Source organism: Tribolium castaneum, chromosome 2 (assembly GCF_031307605.1).
Source record: "Tribolium castaneum strain GA2 chromosome 2, icTriCast1.1, whole genome shotgun sequence".
Classification (NCBI taxonomy): Eukaryota; Metazoa; Arthropoda; class Insecta; order Coleoptera; family Tenebrionidae; genus Tribolium; species Tribolium castaneum.
The window spans coordinates 13,698,428-13,717,204 of NC_087395.1; the positions used below are offsets into that span (position 1 = coordinate 13,698,428).

Below are 18,777 nucleotides of genomic sequence, written 5' to 3' on the forward strand. Positions count from 1 at the left end.
AAGCAAGACCTCGAAAGCTCACACGCGAACAAAATAAATTTCAGTTTTCAGTTCTTGAGCGTCTGTTGTTGAGTGTGGAGGTTTGGTCAGAGTACGACGCGTTCGGTGCGTGTTCGGCGACCCATTTCCATAAGAATTATTTACTTTTAATAAATGTAATTTCTGCAGTGTGTAAAGCTGTCATCGGACATGATAAACATGTAATGCGGGATAATTTATTTTTAATTACATATTTGTTTGATCTGACTGGCGCCACCGCGGCATGAACACGCGCTTGTTTGAAAAGTTTGTTTTAAAATAAACACAGGGTGGAAGCAATGTTGGAGCGTGATAAAAGGACTTTATTCGCCTGGATATTGACTAGCTCGATGTCTTCGTTGGTTTATTCGCTGGAAACCGAAGAGCCCATCACCGTAAATAAAGCACGGACGTGGGCCCGCTTTTCCACAGGTAATTTATCAACATTATTATTGTTTATATTGAGTGGACCCGTGGTTCGATGAACCGACGAGTTGGTTCTTCACCAAGTTTCCCATCGGCTTCATCAAGCTATCTAATAAAAAATTAATTATACCGGGTGTCCCAGCAACTTGAAAAAATATTGAAAATAATCTACAATACAAACTTATGTTTTTTAATACTATGATCTAAACTTTTAATAAAGAAAAATAGGGTGCTTTATTTAAAAAAAACATAAGTTTGCATTCTGACGCTCTGTATGCTTGAAAATAATTTTAGATGATTTTTTACGGCTTTCGTAAAAAATGAATAATTTTGTAACATTTGAAGCTCAATAATGGACATTTTTAAATCACTGGAACACTCTGTATTTATAGGCGAACTTACAATTCTTAATACTTACCAGTAACAGATAACAGTAAAAAGCATAAATAATTGTTCTCATTTGCGACGAAGACAAAATGCAGAAAGAGAGCAGCAAGAGTCAACACCGTAATTTATTCTAATGGTCAAATCATCTCCAATGATTGGCAATTTCGGCAACTCTTTGTACACATCTTATTGCATAACACGAAACGAATAAAAAATTTAATGTTGCATGTTTTGTCACGTACTCTTCGTACGTGTGGCGTCCAAACGATCAAATAAACTTGAAGAGATGACAATAACGGCAATGAATTATCTATTGAAGTAATTTTTGTAAAATAAAAAAAGTTTTATGATGTTACGACGACTTTCTCGAACCACTTGTCTCCCAGATGCTTATCAAGTAATTCGTGAATGCCACAGTAGTGTAATCGTGGCAATTTGGGATTTAGACGAGAATTTAAAATGCTATTTAAAAAGTTGCTCGTGACTCACTTATTCAAGGCTAATTTTTCAAATGTTTTTGTGGCGGGTCGAAACAAATAGTTCTTCTATTCAACAGGTGATCAAATTGATTGAAATAACACGAACTAGGTTTGCAAGGCGTGACTAGAGGGGGTTGGTCAAACGTATTCTAAAATGTTCTATTATTTTCGTACAATTTTCATAGGATTTCATTAAAAATTTGGCACAGGGATCAGTGAAGAGAAGGGCAAGGAGTCAATAAAGAATAATAATTAATAAAAGAAAGTCACTAAGCACCAGTTTATAGAAGCGTCATTAATTTAATATGCAATTAAATGCGTGATTAACTGGTCACGTTATCAAATTGAACAAATTTGATTGTTTTATTGGCGTTGTTAACTTTTAACAAAGAATTAAATATTAACAAAGCTTTGTATAAACCCTAAGGGCTGGTTTACAGAACGCTTTAATCGCTATTAAAATTTAATTCGTGATTAACTTGACATATGTCAGTTTTGTAAATCGCAAATTAATTCGAATTAGTTTAATTCTGAATTAACTTTTAATTTCGCTTTCTGTAAACCGACTCTAAGAGCCGGTTTACAGAAAATTTTAATTGCAATTAAATTTTAATCGCGATTAACTTGACATTTGTCAATGTATTTTAAATGGCAACTTAATTCGAATTAGTTTAATTTTGAATTAAATCTTAATTTCACTTTCTGTAAACCGGCCCTAAAACCGGTTTATAGAAGGGTCATTAATTTAATTCGCAATTAAATGCTTGATTAACTGATCACGTGACCAAATTGAACAAATGTGAGTGGTCAATTCGCGTTGTTAACATTTAACAACGAATTAAATTTTAACAAAGTTTTCTATAAACCGGCCCCTATTATGAAAATAATAAAATAATTGTGAGTGTGTTAAAAAGTGAAAAAAAAATCATTTTTGACCCCTTTCGGTTCAACAAATTTTTGCGAAAAAACTGAGTTCATGCACCATTTTCAATACGATTCGTCCATTTTTTTCTGATAAGTTTTAGAAAAATTTCATAAAATAATCTTTTGTAAAAAAGAAAACTAATAGAATTTTAGATTCTACTCCATTTCATTTTTATGGGAATTTCGCAAAATAATTATTGTGAACAATTTTCATTTTTTCAGTAAAATAAAATAGGTGGGCATTTGGTGCAATTTTTGGCGCAGAATTAAAATTTTGTAAAAAAACTTAATCTCCAGACTCCTAAACTCTTAAATTACGAACTAATTCTTAAACAAAATGTTCAGTATCCAAGTATTTAATACAGAGACAAATTTGCAAAGTCAGAAAAATCTGATCTGACATGTTTTTATAAAACTTGTTTTTCGTTTTTATCTATTTATTTATTGTACTTTTTATAAAGCAGAATTTCCACTACGTTTACTTGTCTCCATTTTTTTTGAAAAAAAAAACACTTCTTTTACCTTTAAGTTCATTAAAGATCTCTAGATGATCATGTTAATCCTACAACAAATTTTGAAAAAAATTTTTTGCTAAACCGTAAAGGAGATTGTATACTTTGGAACAAAACCCGTCAATTGTAACACCGAAATAAATTTTCAATCCAGTTTTGTGATTTTTGAGCTCAACATAATTGTGTCTATTCGGTAAATTTTGACAAAAATTTGCTGAATAATTGTGTTTTTGGATGGAAAACGTGCCAATGTAATGCAAAAATGCTAAAATCACATTTTCAATCTAAATGTTGTGCAAAAATTGTTCCATTTTGGAGAATTTTCAGTTATTTTTAAAATTAGAAATTCGTTTTTGATATACAATGTGTTTTTAAATGATTCTCATTTAGTTAACATTGAAATTGGTTTACGTGTAAAAAAATTTGTGCCGCTCTGCTCAATTGAATTCTCTGTCAATAAATCTCAAAACTGTCAATTGTGAAATTCACAAATTGTCAATTAATTAATTTTAAAAATTTCGTTATTTTGCAACAAAATTGTTACATTAAATTAAACACTTTTACTGTCTTATTTTCGCTTATTTTCGAATTGGAGACCTAATACATAGAGAATGGTAATATTCGGTGTCTAAATACCTGTCATTAATTCTATAAAGCGGCATTTGTGATTTTACATGGGTAATTCACAGACGACTAGATAAGAATCATTTAAAAACACCTTGTATTTTCGATTCAATTTAGTGATTTTTCGAGTGATTGTTCAGAAATCTTGCGAAATAATTGAATCTTAGAAAATTTTCATTTTTCGTTTAGTTTTTACAAAATCTCGCCCTTCAAGAATGTACAAAAATTACACTATTTTAGACACAATTCAGTGTATTTTTGATTAAATTTAGCGAAATAATTGTGTTTTTGATTTCTTGCTTTTCAAACGTGTGTCTGGAGACAATACAATTTTCACCTAATAGTATAGTATTTTTCTTCGGTTCTAACAAAGTTTCGACGTTTTTAAGTGCTCGAAAAGGCAAAAAAGCGAAAAGGCTCAATCAATATCTTTGTTAATGATGATTTTGATGATTTTTTTAAAGAAATGAAATTTATGAAACATTTGAACTATTCATAAAATATCGAAGTTTTCAGTAATGTATCAAATGTTTGCTCCTAATTTCTAAATTATATTTTGTACTCAAATATCTTTTGAGAAGTTGAAACTTAAAACGAAAGCAGAACTAACAAAACGTCTAAAACTCAGATATTTTTTTTAGTTCGTATGCTCTTCAGTTCAATTGTTTTTTTTTTTTTTTGATAATTATTTACATTTTCATTATTCTCTTCTCAAAAGCCACCACATTTTTGACAACATGTAATCCCCCTAACGATTTATTTTTTCGAAAGCAAATAGTGTGGTTGCATATTTTTCTCCACAAAGAGGCCAAACATAAAACTGTTCTGTTCCTATATTTTAGACATGCTACCGATTGAGAACTATTTCTTCATTGGCCAAAAAATTAATAAAGTTTCAGTCAATACTTGGTAAAATGTAGCGTTTCTGACAAGTGGTAATTAAGGTCTTGGTAGAGATCCTCTGCCTCCGTAATAACTAATCAAAAAATTGCAGATTACACGATCATGCACACGCAATAATTATTATCATTAACGTCCCATGATTAATGGATTTGGGCACTCGAAAAGACCATCATGCCGGTGTCTCAATGGGGGGTCAGCCCAAATTATCAAAAACTCGTTAAGCTTAGTAATACGAAAAAACTGCACTGTCACCCCCACATTTTCCAACGACTTCCGCCCATAACAACGTAATTCATGTAAATGAAGAAACATGTGTGAGTAAGCGCCAAAAAACCGGTGAAAAACCTCGCTTGCATATTTTCTCATTCGAAAAATGTTTAAAACATGGGATGTACGAGCGCTCCTACTATAAATTCATCACAAATAATAATAAGCAGACGTGCAATGCAGCTGCATTTAAATGTTGGCATTACAAAAGTTTGAAACAGTGCGAAATAAAAGGCAGGGAAATAGACAACAGAGGGAGGCGGAAAAAACGGATAAGTGTGCAGCCGACCATAAAACAGCAGTCGGTTCACTTACACAGTTGTAACTTCCTCAAAAGTGGGAGTGAGAGGGATGGCGTGGCGCCAGAGTCAAAAATGAACCGTCTGCCATCAAGTACTTCTGTATGTTGGGCTAAGTGGTGCCGGTGACTTTATCTAAGTCTAGCAGTGTATCCGGTGGAGTTTGTCATTTATAATTAGTCTCTGAATTCCACTGTTTTATTATACATTTCGTTTATCGCAAAGGAAACACAAAACACACTTTACTTAAGTGGAATATCTACTTCGGCTTGATTTAAATACCCGTCCTGTGCTTTTTGCGGGAGCTTTCGACGGGCCGCCCGTAAATAACCCCCCAGTTAGGCGTCACAGCCAGACTAAATAACATTATCTGCTTTAATTCGGTAAATGGATCTTGTCTTAGGTGTTGGCCCTTCCAACCAAAATTCTCCTAATTGCAAAACTACAAAAATTAACCGCATTTCTAGAATGTGCTGTAAGATTTCATATAATATCCAAATCCAAAATCAAGAAAAATAAAGTTGAAAAAATCATGTCCAATTTGACATAAAGACGTCGTTTTCTGACTAAGCCTTATTTTACAAGGGACTATTGTTAGCTACTATATTTATTTGTTGTTTTATGTTTGTGCTTATTACTTAGGTTTCAGATTAAGTGTTTTCATTCTAACAAAAAAATTAAAAAACAGTGGCTCCTTACAAAATAAGACAATAACAAAAAGATAAGCCCTTTTATGTGTAATTAATTATAGGAAAAAGACTTATAGTAAATTTAAATATAATTACTTATCATTATATTAGGGAACGATTATTTAGTGTGTAACTTTAAAACATTAAAAAATAATGAAACTGAACAAGTTATAATCTACACATGCTTCTCAACAACATACTAAATTGGTGCGCCGGTTTTTGAGCACCTTGTATATTTTTGTTGTGGGTCATTTTTCAAAAAAATCTCCGAAATGATGTTTGTAAATGTTACATTTTGACAACATGGTAATATTTGTGGGGTCACTGGTTTTTAAGTCATTTTTTTACACCTTTATCTTTCTGGTTAATAAAAAAATTAAGTAATAAAAAAAGCAAACAAAAAAGTTAAAAAAACTTAATGATATATTAGACAGAAAGGCTATTTTTTTGGTTTTGTGTAAGTTAGGAAAATAGACTAAAATATTATTACGTATTTACCTAACTTAAAACACTCACTAGTTGTAGTCCAAATTATAGTTGTAGTCCACTAAAGTATTGGCTGAAACATTTCCTTTCAAATTGTTTTTCTTCTACAGACTGAACCAAAAATAACACACAAAAATCATATCTCTGTTATTAGTCATTAAAAAAACCTAAAACAGGTCGATTTTATTTTTTAAACGCTACAGTTTGACACATAGTGATATTTAAGATGTCATTCGGTTTTGAGTTGTGAAGTCATTCTTAATTTGTTTAAATAACAATAGACTTTTTTGGTCACTGTTTTAGATAATACACATCTTTATCTTTCTAGTAATAAGAAAAAAATTGTTCATTGAGAGACTGAAAGTAGTTTCATAACTTTTTTGTAAACTCCTTTTAGTCAATTTTTAAGGGTTCAATTGGCAGTGCTGGGCTGGGCGTCAGCAGTCATCACTGTAATTTAGAGTGTGATCTGTAAGTCGTTCATTGATAAAGCCCGAATAATTAACTAAATTAAGAGAAAATAGATTGAACAGATTTTGATAAGTTAAACTAAACAAAAACTAGCAACAAAAATAGAAAGTAAAAAAAAGTAGTGTATTATCTTCGTTTTGTAAGACATAATTATGGCACTCATTTTATTTTAAACCATTCGTGCCACAATAGAACATCTTATAAAACTCGTATATTAATATACTATAATCAAATAAAAAATATATTGATAAACAGAATAGGCTTTACCTTTTTAATTGTATATTTTATAAGCAGAAATTGTTTTTTGTAATTAGTTTTTCTAGAATTAGCATGATAACATTCAATATGACACCTAAACACAAAAAATAAACACCCCTTATAAAATAAAGCAAGGACGAAAGAATAAAGCTCTTTGTTTGATACTTTTGTTGTATCATGTTCTTTTTTTGAATGTTTTTGCTTTATTTATAAAAAATGTAATATACAAAAGACAAATGAAAAATGTCAGTTGTCATTTAAAAAATTAAAGATTACGTCATTACTCAAAAACGCATGACGTCAGAAATGTCATTGTCGTGCCAAGATGTAATATGTATTTAAAAAAATAAAATCGACGTGTTCCAGGATTTTTTTGAAAAATAACTCGTAACAAAGTCTAAAATTGTTTTTTTTTGCTCAAAAATGTGTATAATCAAAATATCTTTATTTAATACAAACAAGTTAATTTTATGAAAGCAACTGTTTTAGTCTGTCAATAATTTGGAAAAATTTCGTTATGATCCTACTAATCGTGCCCCAACTTATTTGCTGAGATGGGATGTCGATTACAACTTTATTTTCCATATTTTTTAGATTCCTTAATATATAAATTATCCATTATTATCATTATTATCAGGCTCGCTATTAAATACTTTGTATTTTTCTCTACATCTGTGATTTTGTGATTTCCTGAGAATCATAATTAATATGTAATAATTTAATTAATTACTGTTAACTGGCTGCACAAAAATGTTATTTCTTGTATCATTTGAGAACAAGCGATGCTTAAATTTTGTTTCAAAATAGCATATGCTGAGTTCGCTTTGACTACTAGTACTTTTGGCAGACTCACCCTGTATTGAATGAAACAAGAAATCAGTCTGTTCTTGTAATAGTTGTTGTAATAATCAGTTTATTATTGTAATAGTTACGTATGTTTTCATAGACTCAAAAGAGGGTAAAATCTTGCATGGAAATTTTTACGAAGTACGGCGTTTAACATTTAATATTCAGTGATGATTTTATTTTGCCAAACATCACATAACACTATTAATTGTATTAATTCTAGGTCGCATTTAAAAAAAGCATTTCCAAAACTATATTTTATGCGTTTATAAACAACAAAATATACACATTTTCGGAACAAAATTGTTAAATTTTGCAGTTTTGTTGAGGCTACCGTTTGTTAGCCCTTTCCTTACACAACAGTCATTTTTGGGTTTATTTGTTTGTTTGTTGGGGCTGCCGTTTACTTGGCTCCTATACTTTAGACATACGAGAATTCTTACTTATTATCCCAGCAATTTTCTTTTAATTTATTGCAGAGCACTTGTAGTAAATGTATTCGTAATCATGAAAATTTTGGTTAGAGGGGCCAACTTTACATACCTCAAATAAGCTCGTCTAAACTGTTTGACAAATCGGGCCTTGCTAAACATCCTTCTAAAACGCTTCAAAGTTTGTTTTTGATTTTAATAACAGTCTGCAGTCTTAAGTAAACATTCGAAACGAAGTCTGGTAATGGCGTGCTATGTAACACGAACATGTTAATTTGTTGATGTATACTTTAACTTGGCCATAATGACGACGTTACATTTTATGTACTGGTAGCTCTTTAATTTTTTTATTAGAAATAAAGGCTTTCTCACATGCAACCTCCGTCATTTTATGATTTTAGAAAGCGGGAGATAATTAAATTTTATTACCATTATTATTAAAACAAAATACTTTTCCTTGAGGAAACAAATTCCAAACAAAACTTATCTGCAAGACTAAATTGCCCCCCTAGTGCTTCTATTAATTGGAATGGATGCAGACAAACACTTGAAACGGTGAAATCTTCAAGAAGACGTTTCAAACAAGTCGTCGTTTCATAATGAACACTCGAGTTTGCATAACAAATTATTAACTAATCAGAATTTAAGTTGTGAATAAATCTAATTAAATAAAATACTTAACGGTGTTATTATACTTTGATGGCTCTTTGAGTATGTTACTAGCAACCAGTTCCCACGTGAAGGCATCTCTGCAAGGGTCATTGTTGGCAACTATGTGCCAAAACAAATATCAAAGTAATGTGAAGTAGTAAAAAAATCTGAAAGAAACGTTTATGGCCAGAACTGTACGATTACTAAAAAGTTAAAAGCTAGTCATTATCACATTTTAACTAATGTTTATTTAGTAAATTTGTTGTTATTAGTTGGTCTAATGGTTACTCAAACGAGCTAACAAAAATTACAATTAATTTTCATTCAGATTGTGATAACTGTAACGGTGTGATGAATAGTGGATTCGATTGTGATGAAGCTTTGATCTCTGCTGAAAGTTTCCCGTCAAGACCTGTCAAAAGAAGCCGAGCTAATTCAAACGACTTCCAACATGTGTTGGAATTATTGTGTGTGTTCAAAACTTGGTGTTTGTTTTGGGTACTTGTAATTTTTTAATAACTTTATTTTATTTTCTCAAGATTAGAGTTTGGTAAACTGTGTAACTGATATCCGTACGCAGAACGTAGCTGATAAGATGAACTCGAAACAAAACAACAGACTTGTCCAAACAAGTTTGAAAGTTTCAGCATAGTTTTAGTTCGGTTTGTCTCATTTTTATTACAAACATATCACATGTTATTTATCTCTTTGATGTCGCCTATCAATAATGAACCAGCTGGGACTGTTTGGCTAATAAATTTGGAACATATCAGTTGTTAATACACATAACATCAGATAAAATTTACGATCTGTTCAATCAGATCATTATCATCCCGACTTCTTGCGGTCCAATTTGTGGTTGAAATTTTTCTAACTTATTAATCTCGCTCGGTTGGAAATGTCATGATAGCTGTAATAATTCTTTTTAATTATGACGTTGAAAATGTTAACTATTTCGGCAACAAGATTCACTAAGTTTGAATAAACAACTTAGTGATCAAAAGAAAAAAATAGCCGTTTTCCCACGACCCACATGCAAATTTCATATTCATATTTACTTAATTAAATCACTTATAAACAAAATTTTCAAATTCGAAATTATGTTAGATTACAAAATACAGTAAAATTTCTTAATCCAAACTAATTATATATTGCAACGAATACAATGATATATATTTTGAAACCTAAATTACTGATTTAGAATAACTGTGCTAGGGATATTTTTGCACTTTGCGTCAAAATTATTGAAAATTGAACAAAGTTTGTTTAAAAAAAAAAAAAACGAGAAATTGCTAAATTAAATAAAAATTTTCTTATTTCGAGCGTTTAATTAGCACGTTGTTGTAATAAAAATATGCCGACAAATCACCAAAAAATTATATAATTATATATTTTTTGTTTTTAAGCGTGATTTTGTTAAAAACGAGATGTTGGCTACCTAAGGAGAAAATTTAAAAAATTCGATATTTTCCTTTTTTCGACCATTTTAGCATGTTGTTTTAGTAGAAACGCAATATTTTATTTTATTTCGACCAAATCGGAAAAGTTAATTTTGCAATTATTATGTCGCCAGTCATCCGAAAAATCACCAAATTTGTTGATCCAATTGGATAGAACTCTGCATCATTTTGCAATTTCATTACCATTATCATTAACCGAAAAATCTCAAATTTAATTGAAAAATTAAGCAATTTTTTCATTTTTCGGGCGATTAGTACATTGTATAACGAGATAAAAACGCAGGGTCGAAAATGATATTTATAGCATTTTTGCGTTATTTTAATTAGCACGTTTTTCGCAAATTTCGTTAAAATTACCCAAAAATCCACTAGTGTGGGTCTAAAATTGTTATTTATTTTTGAGTTGAAAACTCAGTTTTTGCGAACGCTTGAGTAACCATAAAACTAGATGGAAAGTGACATGATTTCGGCGTTATAATATCATCTGGAAAGTTCAAGAGCGCAATTATTTTTCGAAATTTAAAATAAAAATGAACAATAAAATCACTGACTCAGGTCGAAAACGTTATTAGCTTTCCTTTTTATTTCCTCACAAAAAAAGGAAAAATATCATTAAATTGGGTTAATAAATAAAAATGTTGTAAATTTTTACTTTTTGAACACTTTGAACCACGCATTTGAAGTGAAAACTCAGAAATGGAATTATTCGCCTAATCTAATAAAAAATATGGCGAAAAATTGCCTTAAATCTCTTCCTTTAATTAATTTTATTACAAATACTTCATTAGACTAAGGACCGGGCTATAGAAAGCTGCATTAAATTTTAATTCGTTGTTAAAAGTTAAAGCGAATTAAATTCTTTAATTTGGTCACGTGATCAGTTAATCACGCATTAAATTGTGAATTAAATTAATGACGCTTCTATAATCGACCCTTAGCCCTTGCCCCCATTGATCATATGAGACACTTTTCTATTTTATGTATACTACTTGTACGTATTTCGTTGTTTGTTGTTTGTATTCACTTAACAAATCACAGCTTTACGATTATTAATGTTCCACTAAAATAATTCTTTTTACTAACACAATTTTTAAGAAAAGTCACAGAAAATCTTTTTCCAATGTAAAGAAAATAATGTAACAGTATTGTCCAACAGTTGCAACTTTAGAATTAATTATTAAATTCCATTGAATGCGATTACGATAATTACGATAATAACATATCGAGCAGCATACAAAATACAAGGTTTATTAAAATGTTCGTCATAGTTCGAATCATTTGTTTTTATACCAAATTGTGTATTTACTAATAAATTGGAAATTTATGAAGAGGATTTTTCAAATACAAAATGTAACTTTTGACGTTTTAATACGAAAGATTCTTATTCAAAATAGTATACATTTGGTTTTATCGTTGATTGGTTAATTTTGTTCTTTTTTTTTTCACGTTTTACACTACTTAATAAGTTACATTAAACTGTCCACAGTTTTTGAAAAGTGCTAGACTGTTTTTTTAAACTTTTTTAAAACATACTTTTGGCATTGCTTGTGTGGTTGCAAAGTATGTGAACATGAATTAATTTTTTTCTGATAATTAAAAATATCGGTCAACCGATAAAAGAAGATTTTATTGCAATGAGTAAGTGTTTGTTTTCTGCAGTTAAGGCCGGGCTTAATAAATAAGTAGCACTTTGTTTACTTTTCCATTTTATAGTTTAATCTCAGGCCAATGTTAATTAATTATTGTTATTTACTGTTGATAGTGATACCCTCTGACATTCCAGTCCTTTGTTCTCTAGTGTCATAATTATGTTGTGGCTATAAATGTCGTGTAAGATATTGAATTTAATTCAAGAATATAATTCAGAGCGTGTTCATTTTCACTTTAATAAAATATTGATAAGCTTCTTGACTGTCATTGGCCTTCACGAACCAATCTTGGAAACAAATTGATACATTACATTTTATGGCGCACATGAAATCGCATACATAATAAATGAAAAAGCGAATAAACAGAATGCGAGTGAGTCACGTGGTGCGTACGAGCTAATAAAATGAAAATTATTTGAATATCTCTCCCATTGGAGTAATTGTAATTTGTTCAGTTATAGAAAAACCTGCTCGGAGCAGGAATCTGGTCAGGCTCGTTCTTATGCTAAAATTAAAGAAATGCTAGACCTGACTTACGGTTGCTTTCCCAACATTTCGTAAGGAATGCATCGCTAATTAATTTGTGTCATTTTTAAATAGAGTCGTGTTATTGGTATTTATATTCCATTGACGTATCTCGATGTTGCTTAATTACAATAATGGCCTCATTAACGGTGAGGTAATTGCATTGGTAGATTTTTTCGTCCGGGCCGACGCAATTAATTTGGAGCTTTTGTAGAGTCAAGCATTGAAAAACCACTTTTCGCAGTGACTTCATAAAAGCCACGTACCGCTGCTTTACAACAGCCATAAATTATTTGTCTTTATATCATTATCTACGGTTCTTCATTCTTAAAAAGCGTCCATTATTTGAGTTACCTGTCTAAGTGCTTTACCTTGTTGGAGATAACAGTGGTTTTTGCTTATCTTGGGTCTCTCCATCGATGCATACCTTCGATCTGGTCCGTCTCCACCGTCTCGTTCCTTTTGTCTCACCAAATTGGTGCTGACATAGTTTAAATAACTCGAAAATTCGCCAAATAAATTGCCAATGGTCAATCTCCGATTCCCACCAACCTAATTTCGTTTAATTCGAGTCTTTGGAAAAAACGCCGAGAGAAATTACAGATAGCAGCGCACTATAACAATCTAAGCGAAAGAGACCGGATTATTATTAACTAATTATATTGTACTTTAATTATGTTTAACGAGTAACCTAAGGGAGACCGGTCGAAACATGCTTTTACGTTCAGGTAAATAATAGCATAGCTGGGACGCTATACCTTTGTTCAGGTATGCCTGCGAAATTATAGGGAAGCCACCCGCCTCAAAACCCGACGCTAAGTAAACACGGTCAAAGCCATTGGCGTGCCCCAAGGGGGGTCTGGAGACCACTTTATTTAAAAGAGTAAGGATTCTGTTTTTGGTAATAACGAAAACATTGGATTCTTGTCTTTATGACTCAAATACACTCGTTAACAATCTGCATTAATCCTGAAAACAGAGCAATTCTAACTCTTTTTCATGAAAAAATGTTCAGCACCGAATTTGATACGTAATTTTATATAATTCCGATTCCTAAAAATGACTGAATTTTTCAAAGTATCTGAATTGCAAATTTAATTAATTAAAATAAAAAATACTTCGATCTGGGCTTGAAACGCGGTGATTTTTCAGCTTGTTTTGAAGAAACCTGGCGAATTAATAAGAGTTCTAAAAAGTTGAACTGAAAAGATGCAAAACAAAGGCATACCTTAATGTTAAAATTTAATATTACCTATCATAAGGAATTCTAAAAAAATAGACACAAAGTATGAGTATTTAATAATTTTTATGAGACTACAGTAAAAATGCGTTTAGCAGACTTAGCTTGCAGTCCCAGCACGTTGGAAAAGTCCATTTTTACCTAAGCTACATCCTTGCAACACCTAAAATTATTTTCAAAATTGGCGAATTCCAAGTTCAGAGCGTTGTCGAGAATCACTTCAGTAGTCTAAATGTATTAGCTGTTTCAAAACTATCTTACAATTTTATCAATCTTATTTAAAAAAAATATTAGGTAAAATGCGACGTTGGCGTCTTTATAGTTTTGAAACAGCTAATAGAAACTAAATAAAAATTCGGGGCTTCCCCACAAAGATATATTGGTTTGAAGCTTCACTTCAGGTGCATTTTGATTTATTTTCTACAAATACAAGCCAAAAATTTCAGTAATAATTGTTCTGTATGTTGTAGAACTGTAGATGATTGTGGAAGATAATAATGTAAAACATATCCTCGAAAAATTAGCTTAATTTAAGAGTAAGAAATTCTAAATTTTTGTAAATTTTTCTTAAAAATGAAACGGAAAATTACAAAATTTAAAATTTTTTCATCCAAAATAATGCAATTTTTTGCGAAATTGTTTTACATTATTATTCTCCACAGTCACCTACACCATAAATAACAATAAACCTGAATCTTTTCGAAAAAACGAAATCCCCGAATCCTTTTTTTTTTCTATATTTGGACTTCTAAAGTGATTCTTTACGATGTTCTGAACTCGGAATTGGCTAATTTTGAGACTCCCTGTGTAGGGTGTTTGAGAAATAAGCTACAATCTTTTAATGGTCGACTCTGCTTAATTTTTGAAATAATTTGACATTTTGACGAACACATGTTTTTTAAAAACTAAACTAGAAAAGTTAGGATTTTCACCACTTTAATTGGAAAAGTTCAAAATTAAATTCTTTAGCATATTACAGTTAGAAACGTAAGAAAATTAAGAAGTTTTTTAAAAATTGAAAAGCTTGAAAGAGTTAAGTGGAACACCCTATTTCTTAGTAACTTTAAAGTTGCTGTGTTGTCTGTATGTCTGTTTCATATTTTCCGTGACTTTAAGAGGGTTCCTGTACTTCCTGTTGTCGAATGAATTGAAATTTTACTTACGTAATCTGCGTGTCAATGCAATTCTATATAATTAGTTACCACCTAAAGGGGTTAAATGGGGTTAATTAGGTTAAGTTTTAGGGATGTTCGATTTGTGCATACCGCATCTTATACCAACATACACTGTTAGTGTATTGGATGTTGGTCTTAGGACGTCACGGTATGTGTGTAAAAAGCGCACTTTTCACTCATTTATAGAAATATATTAATACCTAATCATTTTCATTACGTTTTGTTACAATGAAAAGAAATGTCGTTAATTATGTCGTTATCTTGGATGACAGACACAAAATAGAGGTTAGAATGTGCTGTCAAATGCTAACAGTTGTTTTCTACCACATACCGCTAAACAAGTGCCCAAATCAGCAAAATAATGATGGTGTTACAATGCACAGTTAATCTGCAACTCAGAGAATAAGACGATTAGAATAAGTAGACTTAAAAATGTAAAATAAAAAATATATAAAAAATGTTAAAAAAGTTTTTTTTAAGGGGCACTAAAAAATAGTGTATTTCTGTCAAAGGGGAATATTTTTGCTTACATGTTAGGATTCTGAAATTCATAAAAGCTTTGGGAATGGTCATTAGTCATAACAAACAATACGTCTTTATAGAATTACTTTGTTCAATTAATTTGTCCCAAAGCTTTTATAAATTTTAGAATCCTAATCTGTAAGCAATAAAAATATTCTCCTTTGATAGTACTACTACTCGTACATCATTATTTATTTTTTAACTTTATAAACTCGCTGGCATACTCTGAGTATTTTAGATTTCTGAAACCTACAAGCAGTAGTTACTGGCCGTCGGAGTGAAATTTTGCAAAGGGATAGCGTTTCAAAATCGGTCACACTTACGTAGAAATAATAATAAATGACAAGGTTTGATCCGTTCAAGTCATCAACGTGTTATTTTTTAAAGACTTTTTTCATAGAAGACAGATAGCGATTGCTAGTCAGCAAATGAAGATGGATTAGTAGACCCCTCACTTTTATCACAAGTTAATCGCCTTTCCACGCTTTATAACCCGGACAAATACGTAATAGAAAAGCGTTTTCCGCTGTAGATATTCGAAATCTCAGCCAAATCGTTTCAAAACTTGAACCATTACGAAAAATGTGGAAATTGAGAAGAATGTCGGCCAGCCTTGAATTAAGCAAGCGTCTGTAAAAATAACAGAATTCCTCTTAATGCAGCTAATAAATCGTCGAATAAATCAGAGGAATGCGCGCTTCCCGTTCGTCCCAGCAGTTAAATTCGTGTAAAGAGGAAGGACACACCGGACGCAATTTAACAATCGTAAATTATAGACCTGCTTCGATGACTTTGCGTGCAGGTAAAGTAATTGTACAGCAGACGACCAACTTTGATTGCACATAATGGTTACATGGCGCCGGAGCTGATGGTACAACTAGGGTAGGCCCAAGACCATCCCATGCCATGCAATAAATTCAAATAGTGCGAACGAAAAAATGAGGGTAGAACAGGTACATCGAGTTTGTTCACCCTAACATCGCAACTAATGAATTATTGAACAGTCGGACAAGCTTTGATGATGAAATTAATTGTCCACTTTTTTGGATTTGGAGACGATTTTTTTATTCGCGTCTTAGTTGTTTGCAATGAGAAATACATCGGTGGCCCGACATGTGCTCAAATGGCTGAGGCTGAATAATAATGAATTAAATCGAGTTGTTTTATTATGATCGGAGCATTGGCTGATGGGATTGTTTCGGAATTTTAAGACGCGCCAGTGGCGTAGTTGAGAAAACTCGGCACAAAATTGTTTTCACTTCATTAATTGTGGGGAAAAAATTTGTAAAATTTAAAATTTGCACTACGTTCCGTTTTTTCAGAACGCTGCGAATACGATTAGAGACACATTGATTTCATTTTTACTGGAATGTTGGGAAATACAGTGGAACTCGCTTATAACGAATGCTCAAATACAGGGTGTCTCAAATTTGACGTCACTGCTTTTAGGATTCGGTTCAGGAGACTAAAGCAAATCGAAAGTTAAGAGCGAAAAATTGTCCGATTGGACTTCGTTAGTTCGTTGGAGTTATTGATAAAAAACTAAAATAAAAAATTTAGACAAACTTTATTAAAAGCGAATTTACCATATTTGTTGTCACAAAATATGCTACAATGCGATTTGAAAACTTTTCCGCAAATGCCCTAGCTTCAGCAGTGGCATTACCACCATACACAAATCTAACTTTAACCGAGCTTTTAACATATCGACTCTTGAATGCAGTAATCCAGTAGTATCGTATCATTTTAAACATACAGAACCGAAGGAAATTAATAGTAGAAAAAGCGATTCAAAGAATTTTAACATCGCTAACATCAACTAATGAATAATGTTGCGCAAATAATTGGAAACTCAGCATAAAGCTTATTATTTATATTTTTATCAATAACTCGATAACGAAGGACAATTGGATTTTTTTATTCTTAACTTTCGATTTATATTAGCCCCCTGAATCAAATTCGCAATGCACGGGCGTCAATTTTGAGACAACCTGTATAATGTTAAAATTGAAAGTATACAGGTTGATTTTTTTAAGTCCTACATTAGAAACTTTTTAACTTCTAATAAAGGCTGATTCAAAAGTTCCGTACAATCTCTCGGGTGCTGATAAAGAACGTCAAACTGAAATAAAAGTTCCTATGACAAAAAATTGTTTTAACCTTTTTTCAATATAGCTTTTCTAAGTTAGGTTTTTAAATTAATTTTTTGATGCTTCAGATCATATTTTTTGAGTTTAGTTAGCGGAAACGACAACTTTTGCAACATGAAACAATTATCTGTTGAAAAAAATCAACAATGTCTATTGCAGTGAAAAATAATTAACAAAACTTGTAAATTGGACTATAAATTAAATTCGACATTTTAGGAAACAAAAAAGAAACAATCGATATCGTTGCTAAGGAAAACAAATTGAGAAACATATAAAAAAGGTGCTTGAAAATAGTCTGACTTCATTTTTGTGTTTAACTGAATGTTTTTTGTTACCACACGAGCGTTTGTCCGACACTTTTGTATCACCCTGTATAGCTAAGGCTCCAAATTGAACATTCTGAGTTCATATAAATGATTTCCAAAATAGCTAAACATAATAGCAATCTTTGAATTAATATTTTCATACTGAGTAAAAAATGTTACTCTAGTTGTTAGTAATTATCTGTCATAGTTTTTGCAGTATGTCAATAATCGCAACAAACGGATTTTAGCTCATTATTTCCGTTTTTAATCAATAAACTTTCGATAAATAGGATACAGTTGTGTTCAATTTGTCCATCATTTTTTTGCAAGGACTACTTGATTAACGATGAATATTACAAAGTAAAATTCGTTTTTTGATTATTTCAAAAATTGTAAGAGATATGAGTAAAATGCAAAAAAAAATATTTCCTTAACGCAAAGGGCCCAAGAGCTGTGATATTTTAAATAAACCTCGGTAATGGTAATCAAAAATTTGACACATGTCAAAAAGTATGACAGGTAAGTACCAATAACTTGGATAAATTTTACTCAGTTTGAAAAGGTGAATTCAAAAATGTAATAAAAATGTGTGGTTAATAAAAATTTCAAAGTTGGTGGATTTGGGTTTTGTTTAAACTTCCATAAACGTAAGTGCGTTGCAGGTTTAAAAATTTCTAAAAGAATCACCCTGTATTATACCAACAAATTAGTTCAGTTAAAGCGAACATATAACGAACGCTTATAACGAACGTTTGCGTTTAACGTCCAATATTAGACAAAAAACTGCAATTTTGACCAGACTGTGATACAAATCAGTATTTTTCATCTTCACTTGAACTTTCCTACATTTTCATTTTTTTCTAAATTAACTAGACTTTTCTAGATTAATGTTCTTGGGAGTGAATGCACTGAATCCTTCGATTATATAATTAGAAATTCTCCATTTTTCGCTTTAACAGAACTCGAAAATGCCATCACCCGACACACACTTGTCATTTTTCACTTCAGCTATTTAAAGTGCTACCATTTTATTGAATGCTTTCACCATAAATTATTTCAAATAGAAAATATATCAAACTG

General features: G+C 31.2%; 1 protein-coding gene and 1 long non-coding RNA gene across 2 annotated transcripts in view; one reads left to right on the forward strand and one right to left on the reverse strand.

Annotated features, from left to right (window-relative positions):
- The window catches only part of LOC103314170 (BMP and activin membrane-bound inhibitor homolog), a 33,632-nt gene continuing 14,855 nt past the window's right edge, over positions 1-18,777 (forward strand). Inside the window, exon 1 of the mRNA XM_008199335.3 lies at positions 1-450. Coding sequence (XP_008197557.2) covers positions 318-450 — 133 coding nt within the window. The 5' untranslated portion in view covers positions 1-317. The remainder of the gene's footprint in view (positions 451-18,777) is intronic.
- LOC135265489 (uncharacterized) lies at positions 13,531-14,911 on the reverse strand. Its single transcript, XR_010333181.1, has 2 exons — positions 14,811-14,911; positions 13,531-14,750 (listed from the first exon to the last, which is right to left on the reverse strand). It is a non-coding gene; the product is annotated as an uncharacterized LOC135265489 (long non-coding RNA).